This window comes from Cyanistes caeruleus, chromosome 21, assembly GCF_971803275.1.
Source record: "Cyanistes caeruleus chromosome 21, bCyaCae1.hap1.1, whole genome shotgun sequence".
In the NCBI taxonomy this organism is placed as follows: Eukaryota; Metazoa; Chordata; class Aves; order Passeriformes; family Paridae; genus Cyanistes; species Cyanistes caeruleus.
The window spans coordinates 4,133,439-4,160,943 of NC_141721.1; the positions used below are offsets into that span (position 1 = coordinate 4,133,439).

The 27,505-nt window shown below is 45.4% G+C and overlaps 1 protein-coding gene across 19 annotated transcripts in view; it reads left to right on the top strand.

The window, feature by feature from the left end:
* RFFL (ring finger and FYVE like domain containing E3 ubiquitin protein ligase) overlaps positions 1–27,505 on the top strand; it is a 31,185-nt gene that overhangs the window by 357 nt on the left and 3,323 nt on the right. For 2 of the 19 annotated variants that reach the window (XM_086859913.1, XM_086859905.1), the window contains exons 1-7: positions 1,692–1,862; positions 5,289–5,366; positions 12,795–12,882; positions 19,880–20,064; positions 24,163–24,567; positions 26,069–26,155; positions 26,499–26,706. In XM_086859913.1, coding sequence (XP_086716039.1) covers positions 19,885–20,064; positions 24,163–24,567; positions 26,069–26,155; positions 26,499–26,706 — 880 coding nt within the window. In that variant the 5' untranslated portion in view covers positions 1,692–1,862; positions 5,289–5,366; positions 12,795–12,882; positions 19,880–19,884. Of the gene's footprint in view, positions 1–39; positions 80–391; positions 569–1,664; positions 1,863–2,845; positions 3,003–4,019; positions 4,050–5,288; positions 5,367–6,877; positions 6,941–11,954; positions 12,254–12,794; positions 12,883–13,888; positions 14,396–19,012; positions 19,146–19,879; positions 20,065–24,162; positions 24,568–26,068; positions 26,156–26,498; positions 26,707–27,505 lie in introns of those variants that run through there. The other 17 variants (XM_086859912.1, XM_086859904.1, XM_086859916.1 and 14 more) reach the window with 14 other exon arrangements.

The window sequence follows — 27,505 nt, forward strand, 5'->3', positions numbered from 1 at the left end:
AGTTATGTATTTATTTGCATTCCTGGGCTCCCCAAGTTCAGGAGGGGAGGTTCCAGGGATTTTAGCCTGGCTGGAGGGGGTGAGGAGGAAGAGGATGGTTTTCTTGTCTGCTGGAGATCTGTGCTGACGTGGCTGGAACTTTCAAGCAGAAATTTACCTTATTAGCTAATTTCTTGTCAGTTAATTCCTTGCTAGCCCCTGTCTTGGAGCTGTGGATAAAGGGGTGGTGTACACACATTTCAATTACTAATTTATCTCCCTGCTTGAGGTTCTGTAGGGGAAGCAAAGCTCTTGTGGGGGAGTGTGGAGCAGGGAAGAGCCAAATAGAAACCTCTGGGGTTATATTTGAACCAAGAGGGCTTTCCAGATGTTTCCTTCCCCTAACCAGCAGGATAAGAAGAGGAACAGCATTCTTTGAACCCTTGTTAGACTCAGCATGAGATCAACCATGTGTGCATCTTCCCTGTGATCCCTGAGAAATGCCAGAAGAAATTCCACCCTTGCACTCAGTCACCAGGGAGTCACAGGGTGGTGACTCAACAGGGACACTGCCAGTCTGTCAGGAAAGGTGATGGTGTGAAGTCTGGGCTCCTTCAAAGCTTCCCATCCCAGCTTTCCTTGGCATAATCGTGGCTGGGGGGGATTTTCTCTCCTTGGCATTCAGCTAAATGCAGCTGTGGGAGTATTTTCCCTTTTGGGATCCATCTGGGGCCTGGCTGGGTTTTGTGTGGCAGCTCTTCTGCTCCTGGCTGTTCTCTGAGGTCACGGGGTGTCCTGAATTTCTGGCTGTGTTGCTGCAGGGAGGGTGTCACTGTGGGTGCTGCCTGTTGCACAGTGTGGGGACAGCAGGAGCGTTCAGGTCACGGGAACCTCTTACCCCATCTGGGAAAACTTGACTTCCTACTCAGGCTCGTTTGGCCTAAATTTGTGTAGTAAAATCAGGCTTAAAGAAGTTTCTGACCTAAATATCCTCATTCAGCCTTTCCCCACCATGCTCAGAAGGGCGCTCCTGCAGCTCTGTAATGCAGAGCTCGAGATGTCCTCTTTCCCTGCCTCTTCCCCAGGCCCAAAACACCTGGAAAACCTCTGGAAAGGCTTGGAACAGGGCAGTGAATCCCATCCCAGGGCAGGCAGGGCACCTCTCACTCCAAGCAGCAGGCGTGCCTTTTGGCTGTAAGGGCTTATTTGCCCTTGGTACATAAAAAATACACATATAGGTGTGTGTTTACACTCATTGTGTGTATGTATGTGTAAACACGTATAGGGATGTGTGTCTGTATCTCATGATGAGAGGACAGGAGCCTCAAGCTGTGCCAGGGGAAGTTCAGGTTGGACATTAGGAGGAAGAAAGGGTGATTAAACATTGGACTGGGCTGCCCAGGGCGGTGGTGGGGTCAAGGAAAGTCTGCATGTGCACTCAGCGCTCTGGTGTGGTCGATGAGGTGTTTTCCATCCGGATTCATTCTGTGATCTCTCAGTGTGTGCTCGTGTCCCGTGCAAAGGACACCCCCAGCACAGAGGGGACCCCGCAGTGTCCCCTCCGCCTCCCACCTGCCCGGGCCGGGTCTCGAACCCGCGGCTCTCGGGGCCACTGCTGAGGGCAGCGCGCAGTCCTCCTGCCCGCCAGGGGGCGGTGCTGCCCCGCCCGGCTCCCCTGGGGCCGCTCCGGCCGCCCGGCCCCGCGGCCAGTTGCCATAGCGCCGCCGCCGCCGAGCCCCGGCACCGGGACGGGACCGCCCGCTGCAGGCCCGCCGGCCCCGCCGCCACCCGGGACACGGCTCCTTAGGGGGAAGGTGAGGCTGTTGAGGCGCTGCTGGCGTCGGGGGACTGCGGAGCGCTGAGAGAGCTGCCAGGCGTGAGAGGTGTGTGTGGGGCTGCGAGGCCTCGGGGGGGCTGAGAGGGTCTGGGCAGGCTGACAGGATTTCAGGGAGTGGAGCACTGAGGGGAGCTGGCAGGTTTGGGGGCGCGTGTGAGGCTTGTGGAGAAGCTGCCAGCCCAAGAGGGTTTGGGGATGTGGGGCAGTGAGGAAGCTGCCGGGTTTGGGGCCGGGGGGTGAGAGGATTTGAGGCTGCTGCCGGTGTTTGGGGGCGTGCGGCAATGGGAGGGTAGAGCAGGGTGGATGGGGTAGGGGAGGGGGAGCAGGTAAATGTGGGGTTTGTGAGGCCCTATGGCTGTCACTGAGGGTTATCCAGCGGCTGTGGGGTGAGGGAATGGCTCTGGATTGGGGTATTGGCAAACGTAGGGGGATAGAGGGCAGGAGGAGCTGCCAGGACTTGGGGGCACAGGGCAGGGGGAATGGGGCTGCTCGGGTTGGGACAGGTGCAGCACCTTGGGGAGATGGGGTCACAGGGTTTCCCTCAAGAGGGGGAGTGTGACTCTGGCACGGCCTTTTTTGTCACGTTTAAAAGTGGTGATGAGCAACTCTTCCCTTTCTGAGTTCTGCTCCCAAAGGGCCTCTGCGGTTCAGTAGGTTATTCTGCTCAAATTGCTATGAGAGCTGAGGAATTCTGGATAAGCACCAGCCTTCTGTAGAGTTCTCTGCTTAAATTATTATCTCTTCGCATTTTAGCATGTCCAAAGTGTAATTTGGTGTTAAGGATATAAATTATTTCCTTCTCTGCTCCAAACTGGGGGTGTACTGCAAAGTGAAAGCTGAGAAGGTGCTTCCTTTGCTGCAGAAAGTAAAAGTTCAGAAAATAAAAGTCCTTGAGTGTCCTTCTCAACAGTTTGTTCTCGTAAGCAGGTCAAGGTGTTTCCTGTGGGGAAAGTGTTGACTCATTCTCTGGTTTCTTAGCAATATTTTGGTGTCTGCAGGTTATTAAGTGTCAGCTGTGGAGTGAGAACAGGGTCCTGCCCGGGTCTCCTCGGGTTAAAAGGCTGAGGATGGACAGGCTCAGTGTTTGACCCCGTGATAAAGGACCAGTTGCACTCCAGAAAAAACTCAGGTGTTTCCCTACGCTGCAAGGACGGCCAGGAGTGCTTAGTCAAGTGTAGCATTAAAGGTAGATAAACCCTAGGAACAGTTTAATTTTATGCTTCTTGGGTTAAGCTGTGCTCAGGGCAATGTTTCATTGGCTGAGACAGAAAGGGTTTATTTGTGTGTTTCATTTGGGCTCACTTCCTCTGTGACACACAGCATGTCTTCTGTGGGGAGCACAGGATGTAACCTTGGATGTTGCTGTTCCACAGCAGTGCAGGGACCCGTGGCAGTTTTCTCTCCTTCCTGACCTGACTGTGGAATTGAACAACTTAGTGGCTCTACAAGAAGGGTTTTTAGCTCTCCATATCATTAGGATGGGAGAAGACAGGTGCATTTTAAGTTGGTATTTTATTGTGTTTACACTCTGGTGGGTTGTATTTTCACACTTTGAAGTTCAGATTTTAAGACAGATGATCATTAAGGCATATACATGATTGCATAAACAAAAGGAGTTTTAATCCTATGTTTTCCCATTGTTCCCTCATTTTTCCAGAGCTGAGGAGTGAAGCAGAAAACTGTGATGAGCTTCAAATGTTTCTTACCAATTCCAGATCCTTGGATTTACCTACCTACACCCATCAAAAACTGAATCTCCTTAACACCTTTGTGCCCACAGTGATGGGGGGGGGGGATCTTGTAGTTGTTTTGTGTAATCACAATTAGTTTTGGTGGCACAATTGGGCCTAATGAACCAAAACAATCACCTTTGGCTGCTGTGTTTCCCATTGGGAGCTGGGGATCCTGGAGCAGAGTTATCCAGCTGCAGCACTCTGTGACTGCACATCCACTCATCTGTAGCAGCTGAACTTTTAATTAAAGGCTGATTGCCTTGACAGTGGTGCTCATGGGTTAATGCTTAATTGCTCAAGTTTTTGCTGAACTGGGATAGTTTTGAAGTCATCATTTAAGTGTTGTGTTTAATTGTAGGGTAGGAAAAGTAGGATGGCTTTCAGTGAGACTCAGACTTTCTCATTGTTAGGTACTGTGTGATTTGGCTCCTAAAATGGGAGCTGAATGCAATACCTTGCACTGAGAGTACAAAGGAATAATATATATGAGTTTTTGGGAGGTTAGTGGTCACTAGTTGAGTTTATGACTGAAATCTGCCTTCTTCACATCTTCAGTTTTCTCTTTATTGTTGTTGACTTCAGTGTGGGTTTGTGTTGTTTTGTTTGTTTGTTTGTTTTTTAAATGATGTCATTTTCACTTCTTGTGCAACTTTGCACCATGGTTTGTTGTTAATAACAACTGAGGTTGTAAACTTCAATTAGGCTGGAGCATGATCTGGGCTGAGCAGCCAATGTTGTTATTAAACCTGGAGCTTGGACTTTGAACCAGTTTTTGCCTGGAGGGGTGGAAGCAGATTTCCACGGTCTGCTCTGTGTGCCTGCCTGTGCTCTGGCTCTCCTAGTCCAGCTTGGAGGGGGCAGTGGAGCTGGGCAGGCTGTGGCTGACCCAGCACTGTCCTCAGGTCTGGCTGGGTAAAATACTCCTCACCTGGGGTGTGTTGGTTTCAGTGTAGGAAAAATGGTGTTTAATTAAGGTTAGGCTACTTTCCTGTCCCTTACAATGTTTATTCATAGGCTATGGAATCACAGAGTGGACTGGGTTGGAAGGACCTTAAAGATCATCTAATTAAAGATCACCTGGCTCCATTTCTTCTCTAAACCTTCTGAGCAGTCCTGAGGGATGCAGAGCCTGATTTGAAGATAAGAAATCAAAATGCATCGAAGCAAGTTCTTGTGCTTAATGAAACACGCTGTGGGCAGCAGGATAGTGTGAGCTGCAGAACAGTGTGTGCATGTGGCCCTTTTTTGGACACAGCTGTGTGTGATCTGCTGCTGTGCAGGGAGAGGACCTCTGGGTACCTGCTAGTTAAGAGAAACTGGTTCTTCTTTCTGGTCCCAGCTCTGACTGCAGACATAACCCAGCTTTACCTGGGTATTGCTGGCAGTCTGGATTGAGCTCTGGTGGCTCAGCCAGAGCCCTGGTGAGATCTCTGCTGCTGCTGTTGACTGCCTGTGCTTTGTGCTCTGCACTTCCGTGTATTTACCTGGTACAAATGTTCCCCCAGCCCTCCCCTGATTGCCCGTTGTGAAACCCCACCCTGGCTCCTGCTCCCCAGAGTAATCCCAGTCTTTATCCTTCACAATCCCTCTCTGTGGTTTCCCATCAAGCCTGTTTCCCCCCCTGCCCAGGGACTGTCCTTAAAGAAGCCAGGGATTTGGAGTGTGAATTTCCCTGAGCTGGCATCCAGGGAGCAGGGAATGCTTTGCAGGGATGAGTAAGTGGAATCTCTATTTCACAGGTGGGACAATCCCGTCACTGCTGGGCTGATGTCAGGACCAGGACTCACCTGCATGCAAAGGTTTCTTACCCCCTGCTGGTAGGTGGCTCTAAAGTTGATTATTTAGTCTTCAAACAACATTGCAAGGTTGAAAAATTACCCTCTTCGTTAAGAAACCAAGAGAAGAGCTGTCAGACCAAGAATTCAGATTTTGTATTAGGTTTTTTCTTCTTTCTCAGCTGGTTTTCTCAGAACTGAGATGGCTTATTCAAACCTCTGAAAGGCCTTTTTGGCTTGCTAAATTTATGTTCCCATAAGGGACTTTCTTAAGAAAGAATTGTTCTGAGATGCTGTTAATTCTTCTCAGTGCCTATAAAATCTACAACTTCTTCATATTAATTGCTGTTGAGGTTTTCAGTTTACTCAAAAATATTAATCAGGCTTCTTTCTCTAATACCCTTTGGCTCCTCTGCTAAATAGTCTTGGAATAGGATTTCCCACATTTTATTTTGGTGGAGACTAAAATATTCATTAAACATCAGCTTTTTTTAATGCTGCCACTTTTTATTTATATTCAGAAGGTTGTGGGATGTGCTTATAAGAATATACTTAAGGAGCATATGCTTTGAATCTTTTAGTTTAGGCTGATGTTAAGTGAGATTTGAAACTCATTAAGTGTAATTTAAATTTAAAATACTCTCTTTAGGGAGTAGTTTGTTGCGTGGTAACCTCTGCTGTAAGAAGGATGGTTCCTTTGGACATTATATATTCTATATATACACATGGATGATTTCAAATTGCAATGTCACAAGTGGCATCACTGAATCCACACCACTTGAATTTTTATTGCTTTGGCCTTTCCCCAGATGAGTCAGGAACTGCATCCCACAGAATTCCAGACTGGAACTGATGTGATGCTGCTTTTTGTTGATGTCAGAATACCTTGCTCAGAGCGAAATGGCTGCTGAGGATGGCCTTCACCCAGAGTCTCAGCTCACTGGCATCACTCAGATGAGCAATTCCTGTGTTTGAGGTCATCCTCCACAAGATTGTGCCATGCATTAATAGATTTGCTTCCATGGAAGTGTTGGTGCTTTCCAGGAGTTTACCTGGGCCACGAGTACTTGGAAAACTGCCTAGCAGTGCTGTCCCTGGACACGGAGGGTGATAAGCAGCAGCTTCATGCTCTGCTGTAGTTTGGTGTTAAAATAATCATGGCCAGGCTGGAAGCTGCAGCTCTGAGGCAGTGAGCAATTCCTTCTCTGTGGGGTTGCCTTTGAATTTGTTTTATATGTATCTTAAAAAGGAGCTTTTATTCATCTGCTGGAATAGATTTCTTTATAGACACTTGAATTTGATAATCTGGAGGACAGACAGGCCTCTGGGTTCCTGAACAGTTTTTTAAAGTGGTAAATTAATGGTTAAAAGAAGGGAAATCTCTGTTTAGATTAACAAAATAACTTTTTTCTTACTGAATCCATGAACCTCTTCCTATATATATGCCCAGCAGTCTGGGCTAGCAGCAGAGACGGATAGAATGTCAAGCTTGATAGATTGTTGGAGCTGGTTTTTGGTAGTTAAACAATAATGGAGCTGTTGTGTGCTTGCAGGGAAACACTGAGCTCTGTGTGCAGACTTCAGCCTGGAGAAAGTTCCAATTGTTCCAGAGAAGGGCGAGTTCTAAAATGCAGCTTCTGTGGCTGGTGGCACAGCTGGCCAGATCCCTGCCTGTCCTGAGGCTGTTGCACAAGCATTGCAGGAGAGTTTGGAAACAGTTTATTTTTCAGATTCCAAGTAGATTTCCAAGTCCTCTTTGACTGTATAATCCAAAAAGTAGAAATGGAAGCAGGTTTTTATGAAGGGGCTGTTTCATGCTCTTGAAGCTCAGGGCCCAGGTTCCTGCCAGTCAGGCAGAGGCTGATACTGCATGATCCATGCCTTATGTCTCTCAGATGGAAAGGCTGATCAGTTGTGGCAGGGGATCATGGAATTCCTTGTCAGCTCAGTCAGACCTCGTCTGTCACTGTGCATCTTCTTGTGCAGAAGGCTCTGGAGTGGGAGGAGCAAGATTCAGTCTCTTATGCAAAAGAGAAATAAGAGTTGAAGCATTAATTCAATAAAATAAAGCCCAAATCATCAGCCTCCTTTCTGGCAAGCTACTTCCTTCTACTCCTGCTGTTATTTATCACTGTTGCTTTATTGCTGTTACTTGTTACTTGCTCCTCTGACTCGAATACAAAACACAGACCGATTTTTGCAACGAAAATACCTAAGTCAGGAATGTCATTCTGAGTGAAGGAATTCCTGGAAAGAATTGAAATATGTTGTTCAGCTTGCTGCCAGGCTTCAGGAGCAACTTGGAATGCCTATAGGGTGTGCAGGGAGAATTCAAAGCACCCGTAAATGACTGCTTGTGTATGGCAAAATAACACACTTGGGAGCAAAGCACTTGCAGCATTTCTTTGTATCTGACTTCAGAGACACCTTAAATCTGCAAATAACCTTATCTGATCACCCTGAGACCATCTCTGAACTCTGCCATGGGTGATAAAGCTATTTCAGGGTTTAAACTGTGTGTGTTTTAGAGAGAACACACAACACATTTAATACAGTTTTGCCATTTTGGTCCCTTGGAACCCTTAACATTGCATGATTTCAGTTTGTTCAGTTCTTGCTGCGGTAAAGGCTGTTCATATCAGGTTTTTAAACAATGTGTTCAACTGCATATAATGAAGCCTTTTCATCCAAGAGAATGTAGGCCAGAGCCCAGCCTGGGTCATGAAAGGCTTTACTTTGTCTGAGGGAAGTAAGATGATCGTTCTTGGAATGAGGCCTGTCTCACTCAGTGCTGCTCTGCCCAAAGCCAAACTCTCTTGGTAAGACATTGTTCTGGAGGCCTGAGCTTGCTTTTTTATTTCTGGATGTGGCTGTTAATAAGATGAGCTAAAGCTTTCATTGCTCTGGCAGGAATAAGGGATTCAGGCTTGACATTAAATCTAATACATGGTGGTATTTCCTAAAAACTCCCCTAATGAAAGAAAATGTGAAGAAAAGGGTATAAATTGTTACTGTCCACTGTGTGCTTGACTGATCAGCCTTAATCATGGAGGAAACGGTCTCAATGTATCAACCAAACCTTCTAAACTTCTAAGGAAAAGGGTTTTTTTACAACATGTACAAAAGATTTGAAATCTAAAATCCTTGATGTCTTCCTAGCCAGCAGTTTGACAGCATGCTGCCTCTTTCACACCTCAAGTGCCAAGAATGTTTGTCTTTTTTGTTTGTTTTGTAGTGATTTGTTGTTTTTTTCTAAGGCCACATTTGTCAGTAACACTTTTATTTTTAAGTTGAAGTGTCCCCTTAAGTAAAAACAAGCTTTTTGAGCAATATTTTATTCTGCATGTTGACCCTAATTTTCACTGTGAACTGGGAAGGAGTTAAAAAAAAAAAGCCACACAAAATGAACAGGACTTGCATTGTCTTTTGCACTTGTATCAAACATGAATTTGGCCTCAAAATCATCATTTCGTCCTGTTTTTTTTTTTAATATTATGTGTTGTAAAATTGTTAGGATGCTCTGCAGAATTGCAAGGAGGTTGTTCACTCTTAGCATTTGTACTCTTAAGTGCCTCACTTCTCTGAGCTCTGCAGTTCTCTGAAAGTATTTAATTCCATTATGAATACAGAACTTCTTCAAGGAAATGAAATATTGATTCCATTCCCTGATGGGCATTATCTGCATTGTATGTATGGAAGACTTAAGCACAGAGAACTGAAGTGGCCCAGACTCAGAGCTGGAAACTGAAACTAAAAATCCTCACCCTGAATTTTCTCGTATTATCCCATTACTAATCTGAAAATAATTACCCAATGATATATTTTGAAATTTGGATTTTAACTTTTTTTAATAGGAATATCTAGTATCTGATTTTGTTTGTGTAATCCAAAATGGGTCAGTTTCTGCTGAACTATTGAACTGAGAAAAGTAGAGTTCAAAAGAGAAGAAGGTCATGCTGATGTTATCAGGTCAGTGGTGGAAAAGATTGTGTCATAGGGAGCTTCTTACTGGCAGCAGTCCTGTCTGGTTGTGCTGAAATGCCAGATAAGTAGTTTGTTTGGGATTTGAGGACAGAAGTGAAGATATTTTGAGGTTTTAGTTAAAATATATATATTCTTTGTTGTTAGAGGGCTGTGTGAAAATACAAGACAGCTTAGCATGTTACCAGCCTCCATGATAATTACAGTTTTATTCTTCATGCTCCAACGTCAGGAGTTAGTCTAGAATGAAAATCTTGTCATTTTACAAAGCAAAAAACCTCCAGAATGGAAAGAAATGCTCCTGCCAGTTACAGAGAAGCAAAATGAAAATGTGGCAGTGCCTGTGTACTGCAAAGGTTGAGAGGAAAAATCCCCAGCAGAAGGTGAATTAAAAGTCCCAACCAAAATGAAGTAGATTTATTGGTTTCTAGACCCCAGTGGTTTCTGGAGCACTGACTCATGATGTCTGAATGTCTGGGCTTGCCAGAAGCCTGCACTGATGAAATGTGACCCTGCTGGCATGGGCCATATATGGGAAATTTCCCCTCTGTGACAAAGGTAGGGAATCCAGGAGATGCAGGTCCCTGGCTGAAGCTTTCCTTGCCTCCTGTCCTCTCAGTCTTGTGTAAAAATGCATTCTCTGGGCTGGGTCCCACTGGGACTCCCTGTTCAGCACTTTGTGAATTGGGCGGGTTCAGGTGAGCTCTGCCATCAAAGGATGCCCGTCCTGCCTCTTTTAATCACCCAGGTGATTAAAAGGCTTGACAAAGAACTTAAGTGTTCTGCCATAATTGATGTACAGAGATGTGGCAATAAAGGAGAAATACCTTTTTTTGGATCATGGCTTTAGTTCCCTGAGACAAATATTTACTTGAATGGTTTGTCAGCCTGTGTGAGCTCTCGCAGAATCTCCTCAGGTTGTGCCCCTTCAGCTCAGCAACCAAAAACATGGGACCAGATGGCTGTTGGGTTTGTTCATGTTTCTGGTTGAATAAAGCCCAGATTTCAGGCTGCTTGGTTTCAGATTTCTCAGTCCTTAATCTGCAGGGATTGAGGCTGGAGGGAGAAAGGCACAGCAGTCAAACAAGGATGGTGGTGAAGGAAGCGTAGAACCTTCCAGCCCTAGAAACAAACACTACAGATGGTTGGAAATGGACTTTTCCACAACAGCTGTCCCACACATGCTGGAGAGAGTTCATGCCCATCCTGCTGGCACACACTGGGTGCTAAGGCTTGAACTTTCCCTCAGTTTTCAGGCTCTTCTCCAGGAAGAATTACTGCATGTAAGCAATTCTGAATTTCAAATGCTTCCGTGCTAAGTGGAGATTGGCACAAGAATAATATTTATGGAAATACTTTGAGACTACAACTTCAAAGTCCCTCTCAAAGTTCCACCTGTGTTAACTTCCTTCACATGAGAGTAGGGTATTTTCCCTTGTCCACAGATAAGGTGACTAAACCATAAATAAACTCACTTTTTTACTGTGCTATCTTTTGTTATCTCAGAACTAAACCAGTCCTCAGGTTTGTATTCAACATCCTGGACCTTTTTTTAATGTCTGACTAATTTCTAAGTATTTCTGCAGCCTGGGAGGGCAGAGCTTCCCACACCATGTTGGATGTGACGTCTGTGCTGGTCTTTGTATGTGTGTGCCAAAGGAGGAGATCTGCAGCTGCATTTTATTCTATTTCAGCACCTAGTTTGGATTTGAATTCAGATTAATTTGGAATAGGCATAGCTATGAAATGAGTCTGCAGTGCTTGTACTTGTTACGATGTGCCTCAGTTATATACATCCAGATCTGTTTCAGTCCAGTCAAATAAAAATTATCTTTTTTCAGGCTCCAGTTAAATGGGTTAGAGGTTGCCTGCCAGTCTGCACAGAGCTGTGATGCATCCAGTCCCACTGCACGTACACTTTTCCACTTGTACAAATTCCACGGGGTTCAGGTTCATTTTCTGCCAGCAGCTCCTGGAATAAGGTGGGGAGAAGAGTAGGTTTGGCATGTGAGGAATTTTGAGTCTATATTTTGATTTTGGAGGGGTGAAGTTTAGAAGTTGACTGGTTAAAAATAAGCCCATGGCTTGGCATGACAAGTGATTTCCAGGATTTCCAACTGGTGTTGTAATTTATCAGCAAACACTCTCAATTCTGGGTGCCTGAGACACAATGATAGCTCATTGAGACACAATGATAGTCTGTGGAGCTTTGGGGCCAACTGCAATCCCAGGTTCAGGAAAACTTACTGTCATTCTGGCTAGTCTTGTCCAATCCTGACTTGGAGGAGCTGCATCAGGGATAATGCACCTCTTTCTTCTCCTTTCAACTACCCCCATGTGCTTGTGCTTCATTCCAAAGCTGAAGTGTTGGTTAGTTTGTAATTAGCTGTCATGATGAAACAAGATGTGTAATTGTAAGCATAGGCCTTTGGGGCCAGGGATTCCAATGGAAATAGCTTGATCTCTTTTTTTCCTGAAGTAGGGAACTCGAGCTGTGATGAAAATACAAATTTTTATATCCTTTCTCTTTCCCTTTTTTCTCCAGCTCCCCGAATTCCCCCATTTAGGAAAAGGGTATCATTAAACCAGCTGACAGTGGTTACCTTCTTCCATGATGAAATCACCTTCCAGCAGAGGGGATTCCAAGCTGTTCCCTGGTTCAGCTGTGGATCTGGCTTCTGTTTGTTTGCAATACCCAAACACTGAAGTCACTGAGTCCACAGCAGTATTTTGCAGCACAGCAGAAACTTATTTTCAGCAAGGTTCTATTCTGGGCATTGTAGAATTTGCTGAGAGAGGGACGTGTTTGTAGTGTGGAGAGGAGGAGGGGGACTCCCTGAAAAGTTCCTGCTGTGTCTTTAGAGCCACTTTTTGGCTTTCAGGTGGACACAGATCCAGGAAACCTCCCCCAGCTGTTGCCATGTGGCTATCATGGAAGAGTGGTCAAGGTGGGTTTTGAGATTAAATCTGGATAGGAGGGACCCTTCCTGGAGCAGGGCTGGTAAGGGAAACTGCACAGTTATTTAAATGTTCAGGTTTTCACTGAGAATTTATTGCTACCTATTTCAGTTACAATATAAAGTTATAGTTTTAGCAGTGACCCATGCACCTGAATCCAAGAAAACCTGTCAGGATAGGAAGGAATGGAGAGAAAAATCCAGCATATGGATCTTTTTCTCCATAATGAAAAGGACTGGTTGACTTGGGAGGGGATAGTCTAGGATTCCTGGACTGCTCTCTGCTGACGTTTTGGTGGAGAATTTCCACTTTGAGTGATGCTTTCAGGTGTGGGACTAAGGATAGAGACACATCCACCCATGCAGGATGCTGGGAACGGTGACAAAACAGTACCGTGGAATCTGGCTTCTCCAGAGTCTCTTCTCCTCCTGACTTGGTTCATGCTATAATTACAACTGACTTAATTCAGCCTTGCTGATGAATATCAAACCAGTGTGAAAGAGCATAGCAGCTTTTTGAATTGTTTTTCAGCATAACAGGAGAGTGGCAGGGAGATAAGCCTGAGGTCACAGTATGTCCCTTGGGAGCAGGTATGGGACTAACAATTGAGATAGACCAGGTAAGAAAAATAATTTTCTAAAATCACATATTTCATTAATCACTTTGTTTTGTTTTCTGTTAACTTGCTAGAAGAATGTCACTGACTTGCAAAGGAAAAAGGCATCTTGGCAGATGTCTCGAGACCTAATTACAGTTAATAGCAAAAAGAACTTTTTGTCTAAATGTTTTTCTATATATAAAATGCAACCTTGGGTCAAAATAAACAGTTTATATTAAAATAATACTCACCCCAAGTATCCAGTTCCTTACAAAACAGGATTTCCAAGCTTCTCATGTTAAAATGGGGGAAATTTGGTGTTGTGCTACAGAGGAGAGGGAAGGTGGACAAGAGTTGAGTTTGCAATTCCAGGTGCAAAGCTGGGAGTCAAGTGAGAAGGTGTCTGTTTTGGAATTAGCCTTCTGGGCAATGCTCTATAAATCCCACAGCTTTCTAAAACCATATTCTCCATTTGAAATGGGAATTGCAGCTCTCTGGTTTCAAAAAGGTGCTTGAAGCTGAGATCCTTTGTGCTTGTAACAGTGCTGGTGGGATTTGGAGTGGAGATCTGTCTAAACCTCCTGAACAGCATCAAGTGTTGCTGGGAGTACTGATAAGCACTGCTACAGCTGCAAAATGTTCTTGGAATACCTGCTGGATTTCTGACATGTATATAAGAACTCGTAATTTTCCTTGCAGTTAAGCCAATTTTCCAAGGGTTTACCTGGCAAATGGTCTGCTCAATGTAAACCAGGTTATAGCAGCATAAAGGGGGCTTTGTCCCTGCCACACAGGTGGGAAGTGAGTTTTGGTGCTTCTCTGGGCTCAGCAGCAATTGCAGGCGTTTCAGCAGAGCTGTGTGTGGCTGTGCTGAATGCCTGTGGCCCCATTCCAGCTTTTTCCTGCTCTGCCTTGCACCCTGCCCCAGCGGGCTGCCCTGTTTACTCTCTGCTCTGTGGTAAATGGATGTCACTTCCTTCATTAAAATGCTGGTGTGTGGCCAGGTTCCCTTCCTTTGGGCTCGCGCGCTCGGAGCAGCAGCGCTGCCGAATCCAGCTGTGTGCCACGCTCCGGGATCTGCTCCTGGCTGGATTGTTGGGATCTGCTGAGGTTCCTGAACCCACACACAGAGGCTTTTGGAGGCATCTCCGGGCTGGAGAAGCACAGGTGCAGCTGTGTTGAAGAGGGGCTGCAGATGGATTATTGCTGGTGGGCGCAAGCTGCGCATCCAGCCGGGGACCGCGTGCATCCCGTGGGGAAGGTGTAGGCAGCGTCAGGAATGGGGTGCCAGTGCCAGCCTGCTCTGGCCAGCCGCTGGACTTGAGGATGTGGGTGCTGTTCAAGGGCATCCCCTGATGTGCCTGGCAGTGCAAGCACTCCTGGATACACAGGATCACAAGCAAGGGGACACAGAAATCCTGGACACCCCGTTCTGAGCGCTTGCTGCGGACTGACCTGACCGCTCTGCCTTTGTAGCTGACCAGGGTCTCACCTGAAGAGTTTTAAACTGACATCAAACTTGCTGATCAGACTGGTGAGCAATTAAATATTTGTCTTTGTAAGGATTATTGCTGTTTTATATGTAGATCGTTAGATATGGAAAATGTCTCCAGGCTTTTGGAAGGCACAGAACAAAATGGAAAAGTGTTTCCTCCTTCCATAACACAATTTCTTGTGTCTCCCCCACCTGAACACTCCTGTTTCTAGCTGTGATCCAGTGCTGGTATTTATTTACTCATTTTTTCAAGGTGTTTATGCTGTCACCTTGGGCACAGGTGAATTAGTACCTTTACTCATAAACATATTTTTTCCTATCCCTACATAAAAATCTGACAGTCTCAGTCCAGTTATTTTATACAGTAAATTAGATGTACATTCCTTGTGACAGATTTGTGTCCCATCTCTTCCTTTTCTCCTGCTCTGTACTGGTTGAGACACCACGTCTGCAAATGTCATGCTCAGACTGGAAACCTGCTTCCTTCCCTTGTCCCTTCTGCAAGTGGCTCGTTTGCTGACTTTTCCAGCTGTCCCAACATATGGCTGCTCACATTTATCAGAATTCAGGTCTGTGCCTGGGACAAAGGCTGATAAAAATAATACTTTGTACATAAGTGACATTCGAGCAGATTATTTTATAGCTGTGTTATCAAGCAAATACTATTTTTTTGACCTAACTCTGAATTCAGTTTGTAAGTGGTAGGTCATTAGTGAAACTAATTTTAGCAAGGCATTTCTTATCAGTGCAGGTTTGTTGAAATAAAAAAAAAAAAGTAGTAAATTGTAACAATGAGCAATTGTGCAACACTATTAATGGGGCACCAGGGTGGTTAACTCATTAAATACTTCAGCTGTTTCAAACAACATTCATCAAAGTGAGATCTGATTAATTTTGCAGGGGCTTAGAGCATGGATTAATAACAAAACCAGTAATTTAAAATGTCAGCTATCAATACATGAGTATTTTAAAGCCACACTACCTTTTCCTGGCCTCCTGAACAATGTCCTTGGTCTTGAAGCTACTAGAAGTGGCGGGAACTAAGGATTTTGTGATCAGCATTATGGCAGTGTTGGTGTGCTGTGATGAAAGGTGTCTTATGAGTGTTGTGGAGAACACAGTGTGTGAGTCCAGGTCAGACCTGTGTTGTTTTAGAGCATCTCCAGCTGCTCACTGCAGGTTCTGAAGGTCCTAAGAGGGTCCTAAAGGGGTAAGGAGGGTTTCTCTCCATGGGTGAGGGGCAGAGAGGAGCTGGGTGGTTCAGGGAGCTGATGGAAAAGCAGCTTGTTGTGATGACCAGAGGAGATGTGAGGGCAGCTGTTGGGGCTGATGAGCAAACAGCACTGCAGGGAAGCTGGCCCTGGCAAAGCTGCTCTCCTGCATCTCCCTCCCTTTTTGGCACCCAGCTCCATGTGCAGTAGCCTCGAGGGTCATCAGCCCTGCTGTTCCAGTGGTTAAAGACCTCTCAGGAGCAGAACTACTTGCTGCTGTGGTTTCTCCTTGTGTGGGAGTAAAATCAGCTGCTTTTGGGAGCTCAGTTCCTTTTGATCCCTTGGTTCAAGTGTCTCCTTGGTGTTGCTGCATTCCAGCTGCTGAATTCCTGAGCAGTCATGAAAAGGAGCCAGACCCAGTCCTCGAGAGCTTTATTATACAGAGCTGGAAGCTCATTGATTCCGAGATATTCCTTTGCTTGCTCTAGTCCCTTGTTGTTTGTACCCTTAGGAAAATAAAGGCAGGTTTTATATTCAAACATAAACCACAGTTTCCCTCTGCAGGCTCAGCCTACCCTTTGATGAAATCCAAACAGCATGTGTAATAAATCCTCTGTGGAGGCTGTGATCCCTGATACTCCAGCTATTCCAACTGCCAGGTTATGGCAGTGATATTGCATATAGAGTGAGAACCTGAGTTCAAACACTTTTTAAAGTGAAGATGGAAAGTATAAGAATCCAATCCTGTATTATGAATCCTGTCTTCAGCTATGTGTGGGAGGAAAACTTTGACATCTCTGGTATTTCTTTCAGAATTAAATTAATACAGAACTTGCGGCGTTGTGTAGAACGCGTTTATGAACTGGTGATGAAATGAATTTCACTGTGCTGTTTAAATGCATTGAAGAGAGTCATGGCATGCACAGCTTCATACTGGAAAAATAAATAGTCAAATCAATAAAAAGTCCAGCTGAGCATGGTGGAGTGCTGGCACCACTTTGTCCATGGCAAGCATCTCCCAGCCATTTATTGAAATTCTTCTGGCTTTTCTTAAAGCAGCTGAAGAAAGAAGATGAAACCCCTTCTTCCCAAGGTGCTGATTGCCGTGTGGGTGGATGTGTTTGCAGGTCCGGGATAGACTGTTTGATCTTGTGTCTCCACCCTTGATGAAACTCCCTCTCCCTTTGCCCTGGCAGATGCTCCAAGCACAAGGTGCATTTAGGATTTAGGGCAGGTGGGTTTTGGCTGCCAGCAGTCACTGTTGGCTGCCTGCCACGGAGCTTCCAGTTTGCCAAACCCAGCTCGGCTGCGTGGCTCAGGCAGTTGTTTCTGTAGCTCCATGAGGCAGTACAAGCACCTTGTCCAAGGGTAATGCTGCTATCAGTAGTGCCTGTAATATTGGCTATGCCAGTAAGTCCACATCTTTTATTCAAGATGTTCCTTGAGCATTCCTGAAATCCATGCTGTCATTAAGCTTTCCAAGCTGTCACGTTGTTATTAGCCAAGTTACTGTAAGTATTTTCCTGGACTCGGAGCACAACACAGAATTAGCTCTTTAGACTGGGTGGTTTTTTTGTCGGGTATTAATTCATCACTTTGGTGTAGCTATGGAGCAGCTTGGGTGCAGAACAGCAGCTCCTTTGCAGGGGATTGACAGGATTTGTACAGGGCAGGACTCTGGTTCTGACTCTCAGACTGCCACATCCCTCCGTCCCTCGGGGAAATGAGCAGCTCCTGGACTGTGCTGACCTCGTACCTCCAGATGGGTAACAAAATAAATAAGGGAATCATTTTGCTGTAGCAAACATTGTAGAGTTATCAAGGAAATTGTCATCCTGAAATTCCACTGAGTCATTTTTCTTGTAACTTTGTGTCCTCTACCAGTGGCAGTGCTCATTTCCTTGGCTCTAAAGCTGATCCTGTCCAGAACAATGGAAAATCCCTCTTGAAGCAGCTGCTGAATCTTGCTTGTATTTCTTGCTGCTGTCTTAGTGCAGCTGTGGGCAGCTACAGAGGTGTTTTACATCTGTGCTCATTTCTATTCAAGAAGAGATACCTCTGGAAAAATGTAACAGACCAGAGGACAGTCCTGGTTGTTCAGCTGTTTGTTTGTGGGCATTTCCCGTCTATGCTTTTGTAGCTGAGCAGGATTAAGGTTCTTCTAAAGCAACATCTAAGCTTTTTGTTGGCCTTTTAATTCCTGGCAATCACAGAGTTCCAACCCCAGCTGAATGCTGAGCTCTGTCTTAATTTATCCCAGTTTGTGCACTGCCTTGTGTTTTTCTTCCCCATCTTTGACATGTTGCAATGTTCCAGGGTGAATTAGTAGGCTGTCTTTTTTAAGAAAACAAAATTTTTGGGGGCAGGCAGTAGCATTTGTGTATTCTGTTATCGTGGGTGGCCTTCAGCTTGCAGGGGTCCTTGAAACAGGAAGGGAGCTGAACTCTGGGTACAGTTTTCCACTGCTGTGGAGGCTGTGAATGCTTGTTGGACTGTGCAACTTTCATGCTGTTTAGATTTGTGAGTCCTGGGAACAAGTTAAACCTCCAAAGAGCACGGTTTCAAGTAGAAATTCTGTATTTTTGCAAAAGAAAGGATCTGTTAACTTCTGAGTGCAACAGAGAGCTTGGAAATTAACGTGCAGAGAGAAAAAGGGTAATTATTTCTTTTATCTGTGCCATCTAAAGTGCGTGTTTGATTGCAGGGCAAAGCTAATTCAGATGGATGATAGATTATTTCTGTTCGTGCAGTGCTTTCCTCCACGTATTTTTTGGGATCCCATTGCCAGCCTCAGTGCAATCCACACTCTTTATTGAGATCTGGTTGCCAGCCCAAGTGTTATTTCACTGCAGCAATGAGCACATCAGCTACACCACGAATCCATGGCGTGAATGTGTAGATTTGCACTTAAACGCTGCAATGTGCTGAGCCTGCAGGGAGGGCTCCTGGCTGAGCTCACACTGTGGGGTTTGAAAGGCATCTGTCCAGGACAGCAGGGACTCTGACCAGCCAAATTCAGGTTTTGAAAGGATTAAAGATGCCACTAAAGCAACAGATACTGGAACAGCACCAGAGTGCAAAATCTTCCCCATTCAAGTACATCAGCCCCAAAGATTTAGCACAGCTTTAAAAAAGAACATATTATACCAAATAACCTTTAGGATTCATACCAGCCCCGCTCCCTTGGGAATCTAGGGTTTCACAGTGGCAATACTTGCTGAGTAAAAAGCAGTGAATTGGCTGTGCAGCTGAAAGATGTTTTATTTCCAGAAGTTTATAAAACCAAGCAGTTGCTGAACACTACCAGTGAGGGAGCTGATTTTTAAGACATAAAAGAAACAGTTCAGGAGCTCCCATGTGAGAGCAGAAATGCAGAGGAGGCAATTTGTATTCAGTTTACCCATAAGTGATGACACATGGTGCGTGCTCCACAAACTGAATGCCCAGATGAATTCAGATTTCTTTGTAAACTCCCAAAAGCAAGTTTGTAGCAGTGCATTTCTGGAATATTGCAGCAGAGGCGGTCTGAGAAGGCTTTGGAACTGAGCATTTTGCACTGGACTGTGTTATGATTTTTGGTAAGTGTGTATATGTGTGTACACATATAAAATTTGATTTGAAAAAATAAGTTATTTTGTGTCTCAGCTGCAATTGTTTTCCCAAGCAAGTTGCTAAAGCCAGTACTTGATTTTCTTACATTACTGACATTGACCTACTGTGTGATGATTCAGCCTTGTAATGCTGTAAATTCAGCTGAGAACTGCAGTGTGTGAAATCAGTGGCTCAGCTGTCCTTGCTTTTATTTTATCTTTTTGGATTTGTAGCTGTAAATCTGTAGAGGGATTTAGGATAAAGCTGAGGAGTAGCCATCTATGATCCTGTTGCTGATTTTATTTAACTGTTCTGTGCCATATAATTTGAGCTTTTGTGTTCTTTTCCTGACACATTATTACATCCTGATAAGTATTACAGCTTATGTGAAATAGAAACAGCCTGTTACAGCAAACTCAGGATCTGATAATAGCCAAGTGGAACATAAATTTTATCTTATCTTCACTGTAGTCTCTTAACTCTATGAAGTTTTAGTAATGAAGTTCTCTTGATCTTTATTTGTCCTTTCTCACCAAAGCTGCATCGTGCTGGGCTGGGCGTGTGGGGTTTGCGTGCACTTGTCACAGGAAGGATCAAAAATGACAAATGTGCTGTTAAAAATGAACCATGGGTGGGCAGTTGGCCTGCATGTCCTGCTGTGTTGTCACCTCAGCTGGCAGCCCGTGTCCCTGGCACCTCTGACCCGTGTTTTGCCTGGCAGGTACTATGTGGGCGAGCTGCTGTAACTGGTTCTGTGTGGATGGCTCCCCTGAGGAGATGCAGCCGCCGCAGGCAGCCCGAGCCCAGGCCTATTCCAACCCTGGCTACAGCTCCTTCCCCTCTCCCACTGCTTCTGAACAGAGCTGCAAAGCCTGTGGCTTGCACTTCGACAGCTCCTCCAGCAAGGTGAGTCCAGAGCCTGCCCTGCCAGGGGCAGCTGCCTTCATTTAATTACAGACACACGTTTTATACACATACCCTTGGATCTGAGGACATTCCCTATGGGAGAGGACAGATCCCCTTGCTCTGGGTCTTCAGTCCTTCTGTCACAATTAACAGGCATCATTAATGTGACTGGAAATCCTTCAGCAGATTTCCTCAACGAGAAAGCCAAGCTGCTGATAATCACTTAAAGGAGCATTAACTTGAACATGAGTTATTAAATTTCTTATTTAAAAACACTAATGTCCTTTAAAAATAAATATTGTGGCAAGAAATTGGATAATGTTTGTGCTTTCAGTAAAGGAAGGTCTGCTTTGCCTGTTTACCAAACTATTGCTGCACAGACTAAAAGCCAGTGAAGTTTTTTGAGGGTGTGTGTGTAGAACTGCTGAGCAAAAATAGCCCCAGACCAGACCCAAATCTATTTTATCTTACTTTTAAACTTGATTTGTGGGTATATAAAGGCCAAAATAATTGGTACCACAAGACTTAATTCAATAGCAAACTGTGCCTGGGGCATTGTTTGGATATGGTGAGTCCTTTAATGCTGCTTGAAAATGTTCTAGTGAGGAAAATTGTTCTGTGTCCACACTCTGACTTAAGAAATGTCAGATCTATAGTTAGTGAACTTAAGTATGTGAGAACTTAAAAATAATGGTGAATTCTGGTGACAGCCCTTTTAGATTATGTGGGAAAGTTCATAAATTTGTTTTCCTTGCACTTTTTTATTTATGCATGAGGACACACATCTGAGGAATGGTGAGTCTTGGCAGAGCTGCTGCTTTCTACTCCCAGGACAACAGGGATGTTGATGCATTTTTGCACTAAGAAGTGTAGTTGCTTCAGGAATCAAACTCTGGTGATAGATAGATTTTGGGGTGTGTGAGTATGCTGAGACTTGTCCTGGGGCTTGCTGAGCTGCAGTGGGGCTGTCCCTGCTCGTGACTCTGTAATGTTGTCTTTAACATTGTCCTCATTAAACCACATGTCCTCACAACCACTTGTGCAGAGTTACCCTGGAGCCAGCGCTTGCTGTCGGGCATGGTTGCAAATAGTGGATGGAGATAATTCTGAAATGAAACCATTTCAGGCAGTTGTGAGCTCAACAGCAGAAGCACAGCCCTGATTTCCCCAGTACCTCCTAAATACCTGTTCTGTATGAGCTGCCCCTAGAGCAGTGTCTTGTACAGAGGTGAGCTCTGACTGGGGAGAGGGAAGGCTCTGGTGCACGAATTGTAGAGGATCTGCTAAAGCTGTTGAGAACATTCCTGTCCCCAGCAGCTTCCCCCTTTTCCTGTGGGAGCTGGTGGCTGTACCTGTGGATCGTGTCCAGCTGTTCCTGCTCCAGGCTGGCAGGGAAATTGAGACTGAGGTTTATATTCTGTGTTCCAAAGGGGGTTCCCAAACCTCCTCCCACCTTCCTGCTGCCCCAGCTCCTGAGCAGTGATCGCAGGGAGTGACTGGAGCACGGTGCTGCAGGTGGGGATGCGGGGAGAGCTGCAGGAGGGGCTGCCACAGCTCATCCACCAGGTCTCTGAGGGAGTGAAAACATCACTGAGAACACACTGGTGTGTTTGTGAGCCATGGTAATTCCTCAGTGCTGTTGCTAAGGAGGGAGAAGTGAGAGAAATCTCGCTGTGCTGCAAGGACAGTGTGGAAAACTGCATTCTCTCCTGGGAGAGGCAGCACCTTTGAACTTGTGTCCAGTTAATGTTTATTCTGAAATACAGTGGATAAAAATTAATTCCTTCTATACTGCTGACCATGAAGATAGCCTAGATTGCTTTAAAAAAGCCCAATCCCACCAAACCAACAAAAACCCCCATGTGAAGCATTTCAGGGCTGTCTGACCATGCTGTGCTGTCAGGGAGCAGCACTCAGACGTGGCCTGACCTTTTAGGAACGAGTTTAAATGTACAACAACGTTTGAAACTGATCCTTCTGAAGAGACCAGTGCCTTGAATCCCTGCCCTTTCAGACAGAGTTCAGTGAAGCTGTAAAAGCTGCTTGATGCTGAGATGTAGCCAAAATATCCACATTTAAACACTTGGTGCTCAGACACAGGCTGAGGAGGTTGTTTTTCTCTGAAGATAAATCTTAGTGATGAGCTGTTAAGTCAGAGACATGCCTGGGTTTACTTTCACTTCCCAAATGTATCCTTTGATAACTGAGGCAGGATTACTGTTAATTGCAAGAATGTGTTTGATAGAACAGCCCTTGTGCTGTGTTTGCTGTGTGATGCCTCACGATGGGAGTGCTCAAGTAGGGGTTTTCTGGCTGGTGGAAGGTCCTTGGCAGTACAGGGCTTCACTTTGGAGCCAGTTTGGCAATCTGGGTTTTTAAATCTCAATTCTTCTGATTGCTCCCATGTCAGAGTTGGGGGATTCAGAGGAGGGCAAGTGTTACCAACAGGGTTGTTTTCCACTTCTCTGCCTTTGTGGATTTGTTTTGTTTCCCTGCTTTAAGCACACACAGCCATCAGTTCCTGTCTCTGCCCTGAAAATTCCCCAAGGAACAGGATTGCTCCTGCAATCACAGGGTCACAAAAAGTCAATTACATATTAATTTTTTTATGGTGATGAAGTTAAGGAAATCTCCTCCAAACTGGATGTTCTGTGGAAATTGCCCTTCCTGCCTTGCTTTGTGATTGGTGAAAGTCACTTTTCCTTGGCAGGCCCCCAAACAGCAGTTTTGAGATGAGGTTTCAAGAATTTCTCTTTGTGGTAGAAATTTTTATGTCTTAAATTGCTTGAGCAGGAAATTGGGATTCTTTCCAGTGTCACTGTGAGTGTAGTACAGGCTCTAAAGAGAGGCCTGGAGGTGTTAGCTGGGGAGCAGGGAGGGTTTCAGGTAAGCAGGTGGTGTATTTACACCCTATAAAACACGAGCAACATCTGCTTTCTTCCTGCTGGGAAGTTAGAGATGTTCTTCAGTCACTAGAGCAGTTCCTAAATCAGTTTTTTGCCTTTGAGTTTGTATTTATTACTTCTCCAACTCCACCTGTGTGTTTTTCCTTGCTCAGCTCTGATGTCACTATGTCAGGATTTCACAGAGGTGCTTGGCTTCTCTGAGACTGTGAATTAGCATTTTTAACCAGCACTGAAACCACTTCTTTTTTCCCTCAGGACTTTTTCACAGGCACGTAATGTGGCTGTTCTGCTGCTATTCCTATTGGAAAATGTAGAATTTGCCTTTCCAAAGGGTTGAACAGTCAAGTTTCTGCAGAAGTCAACATGGACTGTGAGTGCTTGGAACTTCTGAAAATCAAGCCCTGAGTTGACAAATCAGAACAGTATCAAAACCAAACATTTAACAATGGAATTCAATCTGTAATGTTTTTGACTGGGGCATAATATTTCCAAAACTTCCAACACTTTCTGTCTATCACTATCTGGTATAAAGTGTGCATATTCTTTTCAAAATAAGCTATTTTTGTATAAATAAATGTCAGATTCTTTGATGTCTGTGAGACCTTGCTGTTCCCTGTCCCTCTTATGGTGAAACAAAGATTCATTCTGTGATTGCAGCAAATTGGAGGGAAAAAAAAAGAGGGAGGAACATCATTCATAGCAGGTATTTATGAAAGAAAAAATGTTCTTAATTAATTCCCTTCAATGCTGGAGCTTCTTAATGCACAGAACAATATGCCCAACTAGCTGGAATTCACTTACAAGTCTGCTGCTTCAATCTCCTGATTTCCTCTGGCTTAAACTGCATGAGCAGGTGCAGAAAATTCCTGTCATGTGTGGGAATCTTGTAAGGATATCCCATTTCTTTGTGGGTAAACGGAGAGGGAATGGGGCTTCTCTAAGAAGTGAGAAACCTGCTGATTGCTCGGAAATCACTCCTTTTTCTCTTCTAACAACATGGTAATCCCTTGAACATGGGAACACACCAACACACCTGGCACTTTTGCATGGATTGGAAGGTTTTGATGTGTTTTGAGAGCAGCTGCTGCTGCTTCCTTTGGCTCTGGCCAGGAGGGAAGCGCTGCCCGTGGCCGCCATGTGCTGCTGGCACGGGGCACGGGCTGGCTCTGATTCCTTCCCCTCTCTTTCCCAGCACATCTGCTTGGACTGTAAGAAGAACTTTTGCACATCCTGCTCAAACCAGCCCGAGGGTGGACCCCTGCTCTGCCACCTCTGTCAGCGCTTCCGAGCCACGGCTTTTCAGCGGGAGGAGCTGATCAAGATGAAGGTGAAGGATCTGAGAGATTACTTGGCACTCCATGAGATCTCCACAGAGTTCTGTCGTGAAAAGGAGGACCTGGTATTCCTGATCCTTGGCCAGCAGCCTCCAATTACCCAGGAAGATCAGATAAGAACAAACACATTTAATACCAGTGCTCGTGGACAGCAAGACTTTGTGAGTCACCCCCCAACCAGCCTGGCCTCTCCTACCTCACACGAAGAGCCCTCAGTGTCTGCAGATCCCATCTCAAGTTCAGAAGCTCAGGAACACCAACAGGTACAGTCTCTGGCCAGAACCATCTTTTGCAAACTCATTCATCTCCATCTATGGATTTACCACTAGGCTGTTGGATGTGTTTTTGCTGTGTAAAGCTGTGACTTGCTGTCACTAACTTCAATGTGCCCTTCGTTATGGAATTGAATTTGGTGGGCAGTGCTGAATATATCAAGCATTCACTGTCAGGACATTATCACTGCTCTGGGGTGTGTTTCTTCTGGTGCTCTGGTCCACGCTTCCATTGTTACACTACGCTCCTGTGGCTGCTTCCTTTGGTACTTGCTGATGGCTTCTGACATGTGTTTGTAGGTGTAATTAAATTGTTGATACTGTTCTTTAATTCCTGTGCCAGATAACAAGCACAGTCTAAAGCAGTTTTGGAGCTGATCAGAGGTGATGGGGGGTGGGTGAGGTTTTTGGTGTCTCCAGCACTCAGATCAATAGAAGGCAAACCCTGAGTCTGTTGCCAAGTCTTGGTTTATGATGAACCTGCAGTTCTGATGAACCTTGGCAGGGGCATTTGAGCTTAATTATTTTTTATTGACCTTGCTTTGTTTGTCTTTCTGCTCCTGCTAAGGAAAGTTTACTCAGTGTTCGACATCTGCTCCTTGTCCTATTACAGAGTTAATGGGTGTATTCAGTTCCCTGTGGGCCAGAGCTGTGAAAATGTGTGTGCCTTCTGCTTCCTCAGCAGATATATCTGGTTCAAAAGAAGAGTTCTCCTGGGAAAATATTTTTTACAAATCATTAAAAGGCATTTTCATTCCCTGGTTTTCCAGTTTTTACCAGCTCTGCTGTCTTCTCTCACTGCCCCGTGATACATTTCAGCTTCTTGTCTCGACTTGCATGACATCCTGCTGCAGTTCAGGCTCTTTGATCCTGATTGTTGTTCTTGAGCTCTGTAAATATTAACAAGTCCCCACTTGGATAAGTGGGATGGTAACATTACAGTCTCTTTGTCAGTAGGAAACCAGAGGGAAGAGTGGCTGCTGGGGGTGAGTCAGCTGAAATTACACTGCTCATTTGATTGAGTGTTCAAAGCAACTGCCCAGCTTTTCTTCTCCAGCTCCCTGGCTGCTGCTCCCTCACTCGGTGTGTCCTGTTTGCCCTCTCCAGACCCCAGCTGAGGAGGTGTTTGCCAGGTGACTGCAGATCTGCGCTGTGTTAGAGGAGGGTTCTGCAGAGCCTTGCACTGAGAGCTCTGCCATCACACCACAGCACAGAGTGACCCTCAGGGAAGGACTGCAGATACACACCCAACAATTTTAGTGCATAAATTTGGTCTCCTCCCGATCCAACCTGGAGTTCTGTACTGGGCCTTTAAAGGTTCAGTTTCTGCAATGTTACTTTGTGTGAGTGCTGCACAGGGAGAACCCTCTGTGAGTGTGCCTGGCTTGTGCCTCGTCCTGCCCGTGTCTTTCCAGAGGTCAGGGACTGCAGGGACACTGCCCTGGAGTTGATTTCCTTTCACAGCTGGTGAAAGCTTTATTTCCTCTTCCAGGCCAATGGCCACGTGCCTCCGAGCCCAGCCTGTGGAACAGCAGCTGAGAATGCAGCAGAAGAAGCAGCAGCAGAGGACGAGACACAGGTTTGTGTGTCCTGGAATTGGATGGCAGGGAACACCAGCTTTCCTGGGCTGGATTTGCTGCCAGAGGTAAACAGTAACTGAGACTGCCCAAACCAAATCAAACTCTTGTGTGGCATCATCTTGTCCTCCACATGCAGAAAGAAATGGTGTCACTGCTATGGACACCACAGCAGTAAGGATTTAGTTCTATCTCAAGATTTGTGTTTCTGATAGATTAATTCGGAGTAGCCACTTCTCTGTACATCCAAACCTGAATTCCTGCTAATGCACATGCTGAAAGTGCATTGAAGTCATAGTTCAAGGTCGTGAGGGCAAGAATGATTCCCTCTTTGCTCCCTCCCAGTCTAGTGACTCTGAGGATAACCTGGTGCTGGGCAGGAAGGCGTCTCTGTCTGACCTGACGAGCATCGGGGACATCAACGCGCTCTCGGTGCGGCAGCTGAAGGAAATCCTCGCCCGCAACTTTGTCAACTACAAAGGCTGCTGTGAGAAGTGGGAGCTGCTGGAGAGGGTCACTCGCCTCTACAGAGAGAAGGACCTTCAACATCTAGGTAAGAAACTTAGCAAACATGGGCCTGTTTTCCAGGTTTAGCCATTTTATGGACAGCTGTGGAAGAAAATAGTACTTACATTTGCATTTCTGGTGCAGCAAAGTGAGGAGAAGGAGAGAGTTTTGTATAGAGTGAAAGGAGCAGAGCTCTACTCCCCACTCCTTGTTTGGGGAGAGTTCTGGGAGCCTGCAGCAGCACAAGGGCTGTGCATCCTTCACCCTTGGTGTTGTGTGTGCCCTGATGGATCCCACTGGGCACTGCCTCACCCTCAGCAGCTGGTGGCTGGCTGGACATGACTGGATATGCTGAGCTCTGATCTCTGGGCTCGTGGCACCTGGCAAAGCCAGCAGGGAAATGGCACCAAAGAGCAGCTGGGAGACTGGGCCATGTGCTCAGAGCAGTGGCTCCAGGGCTGCCCAGCTGGGGGTAGCTGGGTTTCACTGTCACCACCAGAGTGTTCCTGCTGCACAGGTGGCTGGGAGGGGACACAGGTGCATAGAGAATATATCTGGCTTGATTCTCCAGGTGCCAGTCTGCACTACAAGGGCATTTCTTAAAAAAAAAAAGTGTATTATTTACATATTTGTAAATTACTTACAAGAGAAACTTTAACACTTTGATTTCATACATTTGTTTCTCAGTGCTGTCCAAAGTAGTGTCATTTTCTTAAACCAGTCTCTCTAGGCTTTGTGGTGATCACCTGATATGGATGATCCAAGATTTAAGGCAGCAGCTTTGGGGTTATATTCTTTCATTATCTTGTGCTTTTGATGCAATTTGTCTTTTTCTTTCACTCACT